This window comes from Lepus europaeus, chromosome 16 (genome assembly GCF_033115175.1).
Source record: "Lepus europaeus isolate LE1 chromosome 16, mLepTim1.pri, whole genome shotgun sequence".
NCBI classification, from domain to species: domain Eukaryota; kingdom Metazoa; phylum Chordata; class Mammalia; order Lagomorpha; family Leporidae; genus Lepus; species Lepus europaeus.
Genome location: NC_084842.1, coordinates 18,454,957 through 18,473,524, shown reverse-complemented (window position 1 = coordinate 18,473,524; position 18,568 = coordinate 18,454,957). Strand labels below are relative to the sequence as shown.

At 38.4% G+C, this 18,568-nt stretch overlaps 1 protein-coding gene across 4 annotated transcripts in view; it reads right to left on the bottom strand.

Moving 5' to 3' along the window:
* The window catches only part of TUSC3 (tumor suppressor candidate 3), a 213,113-nt gene that overhangs the window by 112,546 nt on the left and 81,999 nt on the right, over nt 1-18,568 (bottom strand). For all 4 annotated transcript variants that reach the window (XM_062213666.1, XM_062213664.1, XM_062213665.1 and 1 more), the window contains exon 3: nt 501-618. In XM_062213666.1, coding sequence (XP_062069650.1) covers nt 501-618 — 118 coding nt within the window. The remainder of the gene's footprint in view (nt 1-500; nt 619-18,568) is intronic.

Genomic DNA, 18,568 nt, shown 5'->3' with positions numbered 1-18,568 from the left:
AATCACATTGATTTTCAACATATGGAATTAGGGAGACACAATTCAGCCCACAACCTAGAGAAAACACATATACATACTTACTACTTTAGAGGTGTAATTGTCTGAGATTTATATACCATACTGGAAGAAATCAAGGTTAAGTAAAAGTTGCACTGAGTTTTATGTAAAATGTCAAAAATGTATACAAAGTACAACTTAAATCACATTTGCTTAAATATCAAAATAAGATTAATGCACACAAACTGTCACCACATGCTGAAAAAAGTTTTTCCTTTACAGTACAAAGGTCAAAACGTGTCTACCATATTAACATCAAAAACCATACAATGATAAAGATAACATTAGTTGTGATTATTTTAATCATATCACAGAATTTATTGTAACTATTTACTGCATATGTTAACCTGCTCAATGAATTGTTATTTTATTTGGCAAATAAAGATGCATAAACCATAACCAACTATGTTATATATTCCCAAAATAAAACAAAACTCTTTTACCTGCTGAAAAACATCTGTCCCTTCATCATAATCCACCATACTGAAGAAGAGTTTGTTACAGAAAGCAGATGAGTAGCGCCAGGAGTTAGCCAATATTTGGTATTCTTCATTAGCTTGCCTGATAAGGACAACGGGGCAGAGCACACACATCAGTATTCAAGTATTCACAAGCTGCTGGTAAAACAAGAAATGATAGGGCAAGAATTGGCCAGTCCATTTGTGGACTACAAGCTAAAAATACATTGATATTTTTAGATGATCATAAAAATACAAAGAAATATTTTATAGCATGTAAAATTATATGAAATTTAAATTATACTGTCATTAACAGTTTTATAGCCATACAACCACAATGATTCATTTACGTATTTCTTAAGACTATGCTATGAGGACAAAGTTAGTTGTAACAGTGATTACATGGGACACAAGTCTAGCCAGACCTTTAAATTTAAAAAAATCTTGTTCTAGGAGACAAAAACATTTTGTGATCCCCTACTTCTACACATGTAAGTTGAATTTTCTAATTCTTTGTATTAAAAGGCAAAGGGCAATTTTGGAGAACATTTGCAATAAAGCTTGACAGAAAAAAAATTATAAGGAAATACGTCCTAAAGTTATAAACAGAGTTATGGGTGTATTATTATATATGCATTTTTAATGCATTTGCATTAAAGTAAGCAAAAAATTCCCTAAGCAGCTAAACCAGATGGCACAATAAAACTCTCCTCTAAGACCATATTTACTCATTGAATCCATTTTATTGGACATTTTATTGATTTTTCCAGATAAAGGTTTATATTTAGATGTAGCAAGAGTATAAACAGGAGAATGTTATTACTAGAAGTAAATAAGCACAGTAATACAAACATGAGGCAACAAGTTATTGCTAAAACATTAAAAAAATTCCCAAAAATAGAAGCAAAGAAATAAAAAGAAACAGTTCTACAGTAACAAAAAGTGTTGGAGTAGAATTACTGCACATAATAGATTAAGAAATATCTAAACAGAAGGCTTGTAGAAAAGTTTTGATGGAGAAAAAGTGCACTTTCAAAGGCAACTACAATGTGGTAAGCTAGGCACAAACACTAAATTTGTAAGACTCCAAAGATTAGAAAAATAAATAAATAAAACTAAAAGCTGAGGTCCTAAATAAAACTTCATATTGAACTGCAGACACAAACATTTGTCAATACTCCCAATGCTGCCTTTTCTGTTAATATCTAGAATATAAAAAAATTACCATGTATGTGAAAAAAAACCTGACATGATTAAAAACAATGTTACAAACATACAAAAATGACTCCAGTTAAAGGGTCAAAACATTAAAATTAAAATTTAAGGCTGGCGCCCCAGCTCAATAGGCTAATCCTCCGCTTGCGGCGCCGGCACACCAGGTTCTAGTCCCGGTTGGGGCGCCGGATTCTGTCCCAGTTGCTCCTCTTCCAGGCCAGCTTTCTGCTGTGGCCCGGGAGTGCAGTGGAGGATGGCCCAGGTCCTTGGGCCCTGCACCCGCATGGGAGACCAGGAGAAGCACCTGGCTCCTGGCTTCAGATCAGCACAATGCACCGGCCACAGCGGCCATTGGAGGGTGAACCAACAGAAAAAGGAAGACCTTTCTCTCTCTCTCTGTCCACTCTGCCTGTCAAAAAAATTAATTAAAAATTAAAATTTAATATCCCTATAAAAAGTCAAAGTAGAGCATTTTGTCAAAAAATGTGCAGGGCATGAAACATTATCCTATGTACAAGCTAACATGCTAGTCTATTACTGTTTCATGGGTACTGAATCAAAAGACTTCATTTGTTTTAATGAATGATTTGAGGTTGAAAGACAGGTCCCAGCTTCTGGATCACCATGAAAATGCTCACTACGGTGAGGAGTTTGAAGTTAGGAGCTGAGAACTTAATCCAGAGATGCCATGTGATTGGTAGGGACCCAACTACTTCAGCTGTCACTGCTGCCTACCAGGGTCCCCATTAGCAGGAAATGTGGATCAGGACGGAGGCAGGTACTGAACCCAGGCATTCTTATATGAGACAACGGCATCTTAATCACTACACCAAATACCTATCTCCAAAGTATTTTATGATTTCGCTTCTGAATGCATTCATTCCCTAAGCCTCCAAGAATCACAGGGTGACACAAAGGTACACCTGCACATAGAGCTAACTGTGTTGCAAGAGAAAAACATTAAGTTCAGAAGAGTTACTATTTTAAAAAATATGTATTTATTTGAAAGTCCAAGTTAGAGAGAAAGAGACACAGAAAGAGAGACTGATCTTCCATCTGCTGGTTGGCATCCCAGATGGCCACAACACCCAGGGCTGAGCCAGGAGTTCCATCCAGGTCTCCCATATAGGTACAGGGAACCAAGCACTCAGGCCATCTTCTACTGCTTTCCCCAGGCCATTAACAGGGAGCTGGATTGGAAGTGGGGCAGCTAGGACATGAACTGGCACCCACTAGGGATTCTGGCATTGCAGCTGGTGACTGTACCTGTGATGCCACAATGCTGGCCCCAGAGTTACTACTTTTTATAATATCTGATAATAAGCCTACACTTTGTTCTTGACACACTCAGTGAGAACATACAGGGATGCTCAGGGCCAATTACAGACTGCTTCAGCCAACAGTACACACATACACACAAATACAAAAGAAAAATGTGGTAACAAAAAACGGACAGAAAAACTGACAAATTTAAAATATGATCACTTGAATAATATGCCAACATTAAAAGACAGAGTTAAGTGAAATTGGCAGGACAGAGGCCAGCATTGTGGTGATGTAAATTAACTTGTTTCTTGCAGCACCAGCATCCCATATCTGAGTTTTTGAGTCCTCACTCTTCCAATTATGGTGCAGCTCCCAACTAATATGCTTGGAAAAGCAGTAGATAATGGCCCAAATAGCTGGCCCCTAACACCAACATGGGAGACTCAAATGAAGCTACTGGCTTAAGCCTAGCTCAACCCCAGCTGTTGCAGCAATTTTGGGAATGAACCAGCAGATAAAAGATCTTTCTCTTTCTGTGTCTCTCCTTCTGTCACTCAGTCTTTCAATTAAATAAAAACTTTATTTTTTAAAATTTATTTAAACAGAATAAAAGAAGACCTAGGCATAATATATGGGAGAAGTGAGAGAAAGAGACTTGGAAGTATAATTCAATTAATCCAACTTTCAAACAGAAAGATATCCAGAAAGAGAAGAGAATAAAGCAAAGGAAATTCTATTTCTAGAACAACACAATTAAAAAAAGACCAAATCTTTAGATTAAAAACTATTTCCCCTGGGGCTGGTGCTGTGGTGTAGTGGTTAAAGCTGTCACCTGCAATACTGTCGATCCATATGGCTGCGAGTGCAGTCCCCAGTCCTGGCTGCTCCACTTATGATCCAGCTCTCTGCTAGTGCACCTAGGACAGCTGTAGAGTATGGCCCAAGTATTAGTGCCCTGTATTCACGTGGGAGACCTGGAGGAATCTCATGGCTCTGGATTGGCCCATGTCCTGATGTTGTGGCCATGTGGGGAGTGCACCAGTGGACGGAATATTTTTTTTTTCCCCCTCCCCTGGCCCACTCTAACTTTGCCTTTCAAATAAAGGAAGAAAGAAGTCCTATAAAAATTATTTCCCCAATAAGGAATAAGAGAAATGAGAAAACAGCAAAACTGAGAAATACTGCAGCATTTTATAACATCACCGATAAACAGAGTATCCTAAATATTTTTAGAAAAAAATAAAATGTAACAAGAACAACCAGGCTTGAATTGGACTGGATATTAGCAACACTAGGTAACAGCAAATAGAAACATTCCTCAGCGTTTGGGATGTCATTTTTGATGCACAATTTTATATTGAGCCAAATAATCAAGTTTAAACAAACATGTTCTCAGAAATGTGAAGAACCTGAAATTCACCTACCACACATTCTTCGGAAATCACCTTAGCATAACTGACAGAAAAGGTAGTATAAATGAAAAACAGAATCTGAAGCACTACAAGGAAAAAAGCCAATTAGAAATGTGATAAGGCAAAAAGAGTATAAGGTGCCTAAGAAAGCTATAGTCTTAACTATGAAACTATAAAGCATCCAGTACAATTTAGAGCAACACTTTAACTAGACAAGATGAAGAGAACAGATTCTAAACCGTCATTAAAATCAGAAGGAGCTGAAAGACATTAAGACCCTAGCAATAAGACACATTTGCTCCCACAGCTGGGAAAAAGGTTACCAAAATTGGGGGAAAAAGGAAAGGAAAAGAACAGAAAAGGTCCAAACAAGTAGTAAATTAAAATGTATAATTCTGATAAACTGATGATGGAAAAGACTGTTCTGAACATTTTTTTTGAGAGAGGCAGAGATCACCAACAAGAGCACTGCAGAATAGGAACGCACAACAACACTACTTTGCAACAGCTGTCATTTAGGGAAGCACAGTGACATCAATGCTGTTTATCTCCTTTCAGACTCTTATGTCAACACATAGAGCACAGATCTAATTATTATTACACTATAGAATGTCAGTGCCATCAACTACGGCAACGCAGGAGTAGAGTTAACAGGATTTGGTAGATAAATCAAAAAGAGAACAGAAGATAGGGAAGGTTGCCCTTGCTAATCTTCATGTTACAAGTTGGGGAATTAAGAAGTATCATTTGTAGTTAACAGATTAAAAAACACAAATATGTTATTTACTTTTACAGTGATAAACAAGAGATAAAAATCAATAAAAACCATAAAAGGTGAGAAGAGTTTATTCTTCAACTGTCATAGCAAGAAATATATAGATCAAGTAGTTTATGAAATATCTTTAAAAAGTAACATTTAGGGGCCGGTGCTGTGGTATAGTGGTTAAAGCCCCAGCCTGCAGTGCCAGCATCCCATATGGGTGCTGGTTTGAATCTCAGCAGCTCCACTTCTGATCCAGCTCCCTGCTAATGGGCCTGGAAAGCAGTGGAAGATGGCCAAAATCCTTGGACCCCTACAACCACGTGGCAGATCCAGAAGAAGGCCCTAGCTCCTGGCTTCGGATCCTCCAGCCATTGAAGCATTTGAGGAGTGAAAAAGTGGACCCCCCCCCCTCTCTGGCTCTACCTGTAACTTTGACTTTCAAATAAATAAAATAAATCTTAAAAAAAAAAGAATAACATTTTTAACCATGAAAAAAATCACCATAAAAATAAAACTCAGATGAATACAGTGACTGTCTCTGCCCAATAAGTCTGCAAACATAAATACAAGTGTCAACCACTGTAGTTCCTTACTTTTGGTCCTTTTTTATTAAAGAGTTCATAATGTTGTTGTGATTAAAATATGTATCTTAAGGCCAAATGTGAACAATGCTGTAATCTGAGACCATTTAGCATAAATTAAGGATCTTATGGGCATCATTTAATATTAGAGCACAGTACCAAATATGATTACAGAAATATTGGTGGAAGACTACATTGTTCACAGTGGACAGAAAACTATATGGTGTATCTTTATATTTTCAATGAAAACAGTTACAAACTTTTAAAACTTTGGTAATGAAGTAAGATTTAATGTCTTGTAATTCATTCAAAGTATCTACTAAGCACCTAATAGCAAGAAGTAAGCTTACCCGCAAAGGTCTCTTCTCTCATGAAGCTGACATTTTAGTGGGGAGTGATACAATAAACTAAATAATAAATATAAAATTTAAGAACTAGGATATACTCTGAAAAATACACAGAATTTCATTATATAAAATTATGGACAATCTAGATTGTGTGTTTGTAAAAGACTTCTAAAGCCAAAATCCTGAATATGAGAAAGAGCAATCACTAAAGACAAATAGAGCACAGACGTTTCAGCAGCTCCTAGCTAACACAAAGGTTGGAAGAGGCAACGTGTTTAACAGCTGGCACAATGAGGCTGACCCATATAGGAGAGTATGCTCTCCATTCATAGAAGACACAAAGAATACACAGTTTATGCCATCCCTTATCAATTTACCATGGTGCTGCACTGTTCCTCTTCAACTCCTCTAAGAATTAAAACTAACATGACCTCTATAATCTGATTTGGTTTTTGTTATATGGAATATATTATTATTGATAGTATTCATCATTTATTTTCAAAGTAAAAACATGTAATAACTTCATACAGTGCATTGACACTGGTAAATCCATCAGAACATCTTAGCATACTATTAAACCTTAAGAAATCAACACTATCTATAAAAAAAATCTTTTAAGGGCCAGTGCTGGAGGTGCAGCAGGTTAAACTGCCACCAGTGACACTGGCATCCCATATCGGAGTGCTTGTTCAAGGCCTAGCTGCTCCACTTCTGATCCAGTTTCCTGCTAACGCACATGGGAAGGCAGCAGAAGATGGTCCAAGTACCTGGGCTCCTGCTACTTATGTGAGAGACCTAGATGGAGTTCCTGGATCACTGCTTCAGTTTGGCCCAGATCTGGCTGTTGCAGCCATTTGGGGAGTAAACCAGCAGAAGAAAGATCTCTCTCTCTGTCTCCCTCTTCTCTGTCATGCTGCCTTTCAAATAGGCAAGTAAATCTTTAAAATAATTAAAAATCACTTAAAAGTTGGTGATAATAATTAACAGCAGAATATTAAATAAAATTTCGTTATTTTGTACTTTATGCAACTTTATATTTTTAAATTGAAACAGATAAATATTAACTCAGCAAACAGTACCATTCATATGATAATGATCTATGAAATGAAAATGATTTAATCTAATCACAGGCAGGAGAAAGTCACATTTTAGTACTTGATATGTGTATTTTATAATATAAAAGAATGAAGATAAATACAAGGAATTTCTTTTCCTCCTTCTGTCATAACCAAAGCGAAATCTACTACAGTTTATTAAGTATATATATTAAAATATATGAAGTATACAAGCATGTACTCACTAACATCCCACAAATCCATATTAGTGCCACTAGTGTGACAGGTAATACTTAAGTGAATAATAAATTCAAGGTCCTTCATCTCAAAGAGCTTACACTCTAGTGAGAAAAAGAGGCTTTATACAAATAAACATAATCTCTGATAAGCATAAATACTGTGAAGAATGTTTTTTAAAAAAAGTATGATACAGCATCTTCAAACTCTGCACTCTGTATCACTCCCTGCTTTTAATTTCCCAATAACAAACTGGTAGATTGTATCCTCTGTTCTAAGATCCTAAAAAGCCTCTAACTACATAATGAAGATAGTGGAAAAACAGAAATCAAGATCTTATATGCCCTGGCCAAAACTTAGGTGAGCTATGTCTCTATTAACATAGTACACAACTTAACTCATGTGTATGCAATGTGCAAACGCCTTGCTTAGAATACCCTCTCCTCTTTCAAAAACTTTCTCAAAAACTTCATCTCCTTCGGAAATCAATCAAATTTCTTTATCTACAAGACTTGCTGATATGACTGTTGAAACTGTGTCACTCTTTATTTTACACATGTATCTATTCTGTGTGTGTGCATGTATATGCCCAGTAGCTGAGACCTACTATAAACCAAGCATTTAACAATGGATTATTGATAGTGATGAATACTACACTTTAATCACTAATCAATATATCATAAGCATGCTAAAAACTAAACCTACAAATGAAAGAGAGAGAGAGAGAGAGAGAGAAAAATCTTCCACCCTCTGGTTCATTCCCTAAATGGCCACAGTGGCCCAAGCTGAACTAATCCGAAGCCAGGAATCAGCAGCTTCTTCTAGAACTCCCACATGAATGCAGGGGCCCAGTTACCTGGGCCATCCTCAGCTGCTTTCCCAGGGGCACCAGCAGAGAGCTGGATCGGAAGTGGAGCAGCCAGGACCAGAGCCGGCACTCAAAGGACGCTGGCACTGCAGGTCCAGCCTTACCCACTATGCCACAGTGCCAGCCCCTCAAAGCTGGAATGTGGAGCAGAGGCAGGACTCAATCAGGCTTTCTGATATGAGCTGTGGACATCACAAGCCGGGTCTTAACCACTGTACCAAACACACACCCATGTTAAAAGGTCTTTTCTGGGGGCCGGCACTATGGCGCAGTGGGTTAATGCCCTGGCCTGAAGTGCCGGCATCCCGTGTGGGCGCTGGTTCGAGGCCTGGCTACTCCACTTCTGATCCAGCTCTCTGTCATAGCCTGGGAAAGCAGTAGAAGATGGTCCAGCCGGTGCCGTGGCTCAACAGGCTAATCCTCTGCCTTGCGGCGCCAGCACACTGGGTTCTAGTCCTGGTCAGGGCACCGGATTCTGTCCTGGTTGCCCCTCTTCCAGGCCAGCTCTCTGCTGTGGCCCGGGAGTGCAGTGGAGGATGGCCCAAGTGCCTGGGCCCTGCACCCCATGGGAGGCCAGGAGAAGCACCTGGCTCCTGCCTTCGGATCAGCATGGTGCGCCGGCCGTGGCAGCCATTGGAGGGTGAACCAACGGCAAAGGAAGACCTTTCTCTCTGTCTCTCTCTCGCACTGTCCACTCTGCCTGTCAAAAAAAAAAAAAAAAAAAAAAAAAAAAAAAAAAGGAGGAAGATGGTCCAGGTCCTTGGGCCCCTGCACCCACATGAGAGACCAGGAAGAAGCTCCTGGCTCCTGGCTTCGGATCAGTGCAGCTCCAGCCATTGCGGCCATTTGAGGAGTGAACCATCAGATGGAAGACCTCTTTCTCTCTCTCTCTGCCTCTCCTTTCTCTATGTAACTCTTTCAAATAAATAAATAAATCTTAAAAAAAAAAAACTAAACCTACAAATGAACAGAGCTTGACTAGGTTACACTGACTAAATCATATGACATGTCTTAATGCCAATTTGAAATGCACATGCGGAATCCATATATTAATCAACAAATATATTTATAGTCAGCATTTTAACATATACTACAGTAACACAGAAGTATACTTTATCCTCTATCTGAAAGAGGCTTGTTACAGAAAGGAACACACATGCAGTATAATAAACACCTTTTTAAAAGGAAAGCACATTGTGGGTTCTACACAGCGTACAGAGGAAGTAGAGGTCACAGTAGGCTGAGGCAGTTAGAAAAAGGGCAGATATGAAAAGACTGTCAAAGACTGGAGTTATGTCTTAAAGAACTAAAATCACAGTAATCAAGAAAGGTCAGGAAAAGAACAGTAAGGTAAAAGAAAAGTCATAAACGAAGGTCATCCACTCAGAAACGTATATTAAATATTTAAGTTACAGACATAAGTTTCACGTTAGAAAATAAGGAAAGACTGGGAGCAACACACAGATAAATGGGATCTTGAGGGTATTCTGTAAACTTACTTTGGCAACTACATTTTTTTTTTTTTCTTGACAGGCAGAGTTAGACAGTGAGAGAGAGAGACAGAGAGAAAGATCTTCCTTCTGTTGGTTCACCCCCTAAATGGCTGCTACGGCCGGCGCACTGCACCGATCCGAAGCCAGGAGCCAGGTGCTTCCTCCTGGTCTCCCATGTGGGTGCAGGGCCCAAGCACTTGGGCCATCCTCCACTGCCTCCCGGGCCACAGCAGAGAGCTGGCCTGGAAGAGGGGCAACCGGGACAGAACTGGCGCCCCAACCAGGACTGGAACCCAGGGTGCCAGCACCACAGGCAGAGGATTAGCCTAGTGAGCTGCAGCGCCAGCCCCATCAACTACATTTTAAAAAATGTTCTTGACTGGAGTATATTATGCAAAATAATTAAGTAGAAACAACCGCCTGGAATCCTCTCAAATGTTACTTTAGTGGCCTAGTAGGAAAAATAAGGACAGGTAAAATTTATAAACGGGGGCCAGCATTGTGGCATGGCAGGTAAAGCTGCCGCCTGCAGTGCCAGCATCCCATATGGGCACTGGTTCAAGTCCTGGCTGCTCCACTTCCCATCCAGTTCTCTGCTATGGCCTGGGACAGCAGAAGATGGCCCAAGTCCTTGGGTCCCTAAACCCATGTGGGAGACCGGGAAGAAGCTCCCAGCTCCTGGCTTCGGATCAGCTCAGCTCCAGTGGTTGCGGACATCTGGGGAGTGAACCAGTGGATGGAAGACATTTTTTCTCTCCCTCCCTCCTTCCCTCCCTCCCTCCCTCTGTCCCTCTCCCTGCTTCCCTTCCTCTCTTCTTCTGACTCTCTGTAACTCTGCCTTTCAAATAAATAATTTTTTTTTAAATTTATAAATGATGATGTGGCCTTTATCACCCATAGCATCCTGTACATTTTTCTAAATAATTTCCTGAGGAATATCTTTAGTAAGAATAAAAAAATTCCACAGGAGCCAAAGCAAGTTACATTTTCTTGACTCACATATAATAAAGAAAATGTTATGCTGACAAGGTATGTGGAGGCTTTCTTCTGTTGGGTGTAACTCAGCAGAAATGGACCTGTGAGAAAATTGTATTGTCATTATAATTAATTTAGAGAGCCTAAGAAATCCGTATTTTAATTTGCATGTTACATATTTAGAGTACAGAAGACTCATTAGCAAAACCACCTCCCAACAACTAGCCTATTCTCCATAATCTCCGGCTATCCCTTATGTCACCCCCTCTATGCTAACTTTTTTTTTTGAGAGGTAGAGTTGCAGACAATGAGAATGAGGGAGAGAGAGAGACAGACAGAGAAAGAGAGAGAGAGAGAGTCTTCCATCCACTGGTGTATTCCTCAAATGGCCGCAACAGTTGGAGCTGCACTGATCGGAAGCCAGGAGCCAGGAGCTTCCTCCAGGTCTCCCACATGGGTGCAGGGGCCCAAGGACTTGGGCCATCTTCTACTGCTTTCCCAGGCCACAGCAGAGAGCTGGATCGGAAGACGAGCAGCTGGGACAAGAACTGGTGCCCCTATGGGATGCTGGTGCTGCAGGCAGAGGATTAACTTGCTGTGCTACAGCAGTGGCCCCTCTGTGCTAACTAATGCTTCGTGGGAGGCAGAGGAAACTGAACTCATGACAGGTAAAGAAATTCACAAGGTTCTTGCATAAACTTATTTCAACTTGGACAATTTAAGACATCACCAGTGCTTATTAGCAACTTCAGACATCAGCACCAACGGAAACTGGAAACTGAAAACCGCAAGAAGTTCCAAGCACTTAAATTACCTAACTGTATTTCCCACACTGCCGGTAAAAAGTACTTTGGATTGCATAGTTCACAGGGATACTAGACTCCAACCTAAGAATTCAGAGAGCACGGTTAAGTTCTTCTAATATATTCTCGTGCGGCCTGAAGAGGGCAGTCGAGCTGCATCCCAGGGAACCAGGAGCGCTTAACCAGTAACTGCAGGGCACTGTTCTGTTCAAGCTATTATATTAAATCTTTTCCATTTTTTATTATGAGAACAAGAAGAAACGTCACTTAATCCAAATGCTACTTTTATTATAATCCTTTTTAAAGGTTATGTAAAACTAAAAAGCATTAAATCATCTATAGTTCTATATATTTAATGTTTCCCATGATGAATGCAATTTTTATTTTAATGGTCTTGAAGGGATGTTTTAAAAAATAGTTTCTCTTTGTAATATTAATCAAAATTCCTCTAAGATAATGGTCATACCAAAGTCCCAATATATATCTTCTTAGTCATGTATTCATGATGCATTATATACATACATGTTACATTACATACATACTTGTTTTTCTACAGTATGTCTTCAGAAAGCTACAAATACTAAATTTCTATACACAGCAATACACATAGGTCTGAAGTGAGCTGATTCACCTATTTCTTAAGGATATGAAATCCTGAGTAGGAAAAAAAAGCTGGATTTAACAGAGTTGTTTCTCCGATCGTGCTGAATATACAAAAATGTATTAAATAAATCCAATGCCTCTAAAGAGCCGAGGAATCAACAGTTCACTACCACACTGCAATTGACTATGCATAATTTACTACTTGACAGAATAAACAGTTGTGTCTAAGAGCTCTGTTTCCAATGCACCCAACTTCTCCTTTATCAGACATAAGTAGTTATTTTTCTTTGCAAGACGTGTCTAACATAAAATATGGGATTCAAATATATATTTAAACCAAAAATATATATGAATATATATCAAATTGTATAAAGTTATAATTAACAGTAATACAGAAATGCTTAAATGCAGTATTTCAAGATGAGTCATATGCAATATAACAGGCAAAGGGACTCACCCACTGATCACTTAGCCAGGTTGTTTTTTTAACCTACTATGTGTGAATACTATAAATATGAGGATTATAGTATGTACTTGAAAGACATTTGTCGAAGCAATGATAAAGAATGAGTAGATAAACAAACAGATGAATTAATTCCATGTTTGGGAGAGTTAAGACATTACGTTACCTCAAGGTACTTCAATCCATTAGAAACATTTATAACTGCAATTAATTACAAAACACGAATTCAGCAAATTAAAGACAATGTAAAGCTTGTTAATAACATGCCAAGGAACTATTGTTATATTCAGAAAGATTCTGTTAAATAGGTGAATTAGTATATTTATTGGAAAATCTGACAAGTTAAAAAATGTCAATTCACACCTTAAATCTTGCAGAATAGCCAAAGACTATGCTTTAGCCTCATGTGCTGAAGAATAAAAAGCAATTATACTTTAAAAAGGCAGACACAGGCTACAAACACTGTTGGAAGACACAGCGATTGTTTTCTCTACTCTGCAGCGTGTCACCATCATCAGTACCATTTACCAAGGTTTACTGTGTGCCTGAAACGTGTATTACATGTAGTCTTTATTTCATAAGCATTATATTATTATACTACGTATTGATAAATTACAGTTGTATATATTTATGATATAAAGCGATGTTTTTAATACAATGTGGAATGATTATATCTAGCTAATTAACGTATCTATCACCTCAAATTATACTATTTTTTAGAACAGTTACAAGTTCACAGCAAAACTTGGGAAAAGGTAAGGAGATCCATATATTATTTTTAAATAACTCTTGGGCATTGATTGACCAGTTAGAGATTGATTATATGCTTTATACACACACACCCTCATCTATCTTGTGATGCTAACAAATTCTATTACAAGCAACCTTTCTATCCAGTATATTGTAATGTTGTTCCAAATGTCTTTTTTTTTAATTGTTTATTTGAAAGGCAGAGGTACAAAAAGATGGGGAAAGACAGGGAGAGTAAGATCTTCCATTTGCTGGTTTACTCCCCAAATGGCCATAAGAGCTATAGCTGGGCCAGAATGAATCCAGAAGCCCGAATTCCATGTGGGTGGCAAGAGTCCAAGCACTTGGCCTGTCCTCTGCTGCTTTCCCAGGTGCATTAGCAGGGAGACGGATTAGATGTACAGCAGCAGGACTCAAACCTGCACTGACAGAGGACACTGACATCGCAGGCAGCTTAATCTGCTGAGCTACAACATTACCCTTGAATGTCCAGTTTTATCAATGGACCACTAGACTACACATGAACATGTTATGCTAAACACTGAAAAAATACCCTTGGAGGTTTTTTTTCCTTTTTTCCCTACAACTTAATTGAGGTAAAACTGGCATACAAATAAATTGTGTAAAATTAATGTGTACAGCTGACAACATTTGATGACTTTTGATATTTGTATGTGCTTATTACCACGATTGATGTAATAAACATTTCCATCACTTTCCAAATTTCCTTGTACATCTTTATTGTTCTTGTTTTGTTTTCTGACAAGGCCTTATGATATATACTAGTTTTATTCCATTTCAAATGACAAATGTGAGGTACAGAAATTAAACAACTTGTCCCTGTCCAACAGCCAATAATTAATGGAGCAAGGTGGATTCAAACTCAGTGTGAGAAAGGTTATGTCAGGGCCGGCGACGTGGCTCACATGGATAAGCCTCCGCCTGCAGCGCCAGCATGCCATATGGGCACCGGGTTCTAGTCCCCGTTGCTCCTCTTCCAGTCCGGCTCTCTGCTGTGGCCTGGGAGGGCAGGGGAGGATGGCCCAAGTGCTTGGGCCCCCGCACGTGCATGGGAGACCAGGAAGAAGCACCTGGCTCCTGACTTTGGATCGGCACAGCACCAGCTGTAGCAGCCATTTGGGGAGTGAACCAATGGAAGGAAGAGCTTTCTGTCTCTCTCTCTCTCTCTCTCTCTCACTATCTGTAACTATACCTGTCTAATAAATAAAAAATAATAAAAATAGAAAATCAGATAGGTTATGTCTACACACATATAGGCAAAGATACAGACACTCAATTCTCGAAGTATTGGCCCCAGTCCACTTATACTAAAACATCCTCTGCAAATATGCTGCAGTAAAAATGCCTTGAAGATGTACCATGGTAAGTTAGTCACACCTTCTAAGGATGTGACCCAGCAACATACACTATTTACAAGGGAACTGTAAAATGTTCACAGAAAAATGGAATTAAAAGGTCAAATTTCAAATTTTTTGAAAACCATGAACAGTTCCTTTATAATACACATTATCCATGAAATTTCAGAAGACTAGATACGAAAATAGCATTTATGTACCATATCAGAATAATTCATGTAAAAGAATGTTGAAAAAAAAAGATTGAATACTTATTTGCTTATTTGATAAAGTAATTCATCTGATCCTAGAGAAGGCCTTATTTCCAAAAATTAAGTGGATTAATCTATGTATAAAAGAAAATAATACAGGGCCGGCACTGTGGCACAGCAGGTTAAAGCCCTGGCTTGAGGCGCCAGCACCCCATATGGCGCCAGTTCTAGTCCCAGCTGCTCCTCTTATGATCCAGCTCTCTGCTGTGGCCTGAGAAAGCAGTAGAAGATGGTCCAAGTCCTTGGGCCCATGCACCTGCATGGGAGACCCAGAAGAAGCTCCTGGCTCCTGGCTTCGGTTTGGCGCAGCTCCGGCCATTACGGCCAATTGGGGAGTGAACCAGCAGATGGAAGACCTCTCTCTCTCTCTGCCTCTCTAACTCTTTCAAATAAATAAATCTTTTTAAAAAATAATACATACAAGTACAATTTAGTATAAAATTAAATATAAAACCATAACACTTTTAACTTGACTTAAACAATATAATACTCAGATTAATACCACATGGCAAAATAAAAAGTCAAATAGCATTTTATTGCTGAAAGTTGGGAATTGTTTAGCGGCTTTATACTTTATAAAACTGCAAATCATTAGAGAACATAGGGCAAACTCTACAAGACATTGGCGAAGGCTAAGACTTCTTGGAAAAGACCCCAAAAGCACAGCCAATCAAAGCCAAAAATGACAAATGGGATTACATCAAGCTGAGATGCTTCTGCACTACAAAAGAAACACTCAGCAAAATGAAGAGACAACCAATAGAATGAGAGAAAATATTTGCAAACTATTCAACAGATACAAGTTTAACATCAGAATATATAAAGAGTTCAAGAAATTCAACAATAAAACAGAGGATCTAGTGAAGAAATGGGCAAAATACTTAAACAGCATTTTTCAAGAGAGGAAATTCAAATGGCCTACAGACATTTGCAAAAATTCTTAGGATCATTAGCCATAAGGGAAACGCAAATCAAAACCACAATGAGGTTTCACCTCACTCTAGTTAGAATGGCTCGCATACAGAACTCAAATGACAAATGCTGGTTAGAATGTGGAGAAAAAAGTACCTTGATCCACTGTTGGTGGGAATGTAAACTGGTGCAACCACTATGGAAGACAGTATGGAGATACCTCAGAAGTCTGAATCTAGACCTACCATATGATCCAGCCATCCCACTCCTGGGAATTTATCCAGACCAAAAGAATTCAGTATATGAAACAGTCATCTGTACCTCCAAATTCATTGCAGCACAAGTCACAACAGCAAAGATATGGAACCAACCCAATGCCCATCAACTGTTGACTGGATAAAGAAATTATGGTGTATATTCACTATGAAGTACTACTCAGCTGTAAAAAGAGAGAAGAAGAAGAAGAAGGAAAGGAAGAAAGAAAAGAAAGAAATCCTGTCTTTCACAACAAGATGGTAGCAACTGGAATCCATTAGACTTAGTGAAATAAGCCAGTCCCAAAAAAGACTGATATCATATGTTTCCCTTGATCCAATGAAACTAATAGGATACCTGATACACAATGTATTGGACTGAAATAGACATCTAAAGATTTGATCATAATTTATAGCCCTTATCTCTTCCATTGAAGAACTGTGTTTTGTTTAGTTTTATTCTGTTTTCTTTTTCTTCATGCTATTTGTTGAGCTCCATTACTCAAAGAAGGGTTAACTATATGATCATTAACCTTTACCATGATCTATTTTAGGTATATTTAACAGTAGGAATCCGAGATGGAGGGGGAGGAGTAGAAATGGAGGTGAGAATTCCACTATGTCCCTAAATCTGTATGTGAAATACATGAAATACATGAAACTTAATTTAAAAAAAGAAAGAAAGCTGCAGCCAGACTAGTCTATTCACTATTATCCCCCTGGTGCCCATCATACCTATACATTCTGACTGTTCAATAAATAATTGTTCAGAAAGTTAAATGTTATTGTCAATATAACACTGCTTCATCACAGTATTGTTAAAGATAATAAAAGACTATTAAGGATAATGAAAAAAAAAGCTTTTATTTTACAGACCTAAAATTCTAAATAAAAGCTACAGTGAATATAAAATTTCATGTCATGAGAAGGATACGCATCTCAAATTTATTAAAAGGGTCTGTGTTGGGGGTTCCCCAGGTTTTAAGATTCACTAAAGAGATTCACAGGAATGAGTATATAATCATATTCATAATTAAGATTTATCACAGTGAAAGAATACAAGTAAAAATCAACAAAGAGAAGAGGCTCTGAGGACAAAGTCTGAGAGGATCAGCAGAAAGCCAAACCATGACTATGGTATGATTTAGACATTGTATGTCCCCAAATATTCACATCCCTACTGTGGTAATGTTGTTAGGTGACATGGACCTTTCAAGGTGGAGCCTCTCGGCTTTGTGTTGGCCCAGCTCTGATCCTTGAGGCCATCTCGGGAGTGAATTCACAGGTGGAAGATCTCTCCTCCTCTCTATAACTCTGCCTTTAAAATGAATAAATAAAATTAAAGAAAAAGTGGAGCCAATGGGAGGTCCCTAAATCATTTTATCTTAAGTCACAGGTAGAGTTGTCATTGCCCTTGGAAGGGATTAAGGAACCTCTCATGGTACTCCTGAGCTCTCATGAGAGAGAGCTGGCACAAGAGCAAACCCAACTACTGAACTGCTCTCAGACTTTCTGTTTGGAGATGCAATCTCTTCATCTTACACACACACCTGCAATTCACATAAGGTTCTCACCAGAGATGAGCTGAAGCTGCTTCCATGCCCTTGAAACTCCACAACTATGAACTAAATAAACTTTATTTTATGAAGTGTCTGCCCTAAGTTATTTTACCATAGCAGTGAAAAATGGACTATCACAACCATCATCTTAAAATCATGGAAATCAAAAACAAATATTATTGTGATTTATTAACATGTATTTATATAAATATTTCTAGCTTTAGTTTTAAAAATGTAGAAACATTGATCTTTATTTTGAAGCTTGAGACTAGTTATGATGACCATACTTTTAGAGGCAGTATTATTTCAGTTATAGTCTTCATAAATAAAGCATTTTCAGAGAAATAAAATGCTATTTTATAACCTATCTGTAGCTATAAACATGTAACAAGAAATGAGATTTTCACCAATTTGAGATAATTCTCATTCAATGCATTTAATAAAGTCCCATTAAGCTCATAAAAAAGTACAAAACCTTGAACTTCATGTGATCAAGCATTGACATATCATCACTGTCATCACATTATAATAGTTTGTTCACAAAGAAATTTCTTATTTGTGGCCAGATTCCAAATTTCCCTACTAAGCATAAAAGAATATCTGGAAAATGACTACATCCATGAAAGATAAAGACAACCTACACACAACTTCTAAAAATCACATAGTCATATAAGAACATCCAATAAAATTGCTCATGCTATGGGAATCCTACAGAAAGATTCATCAAAGAGAGGAAAGTCACATTTGCAGTCTCAAATGACAACGCGCAAACAGGAAGGAGGAGATTGCAGAAAAGACAGGAAGAGAGATCCTAACAGATGTGGAACAAGGTAGTAGTTGGGAGGCAGGGAATAACCCTGAGAATGAGAT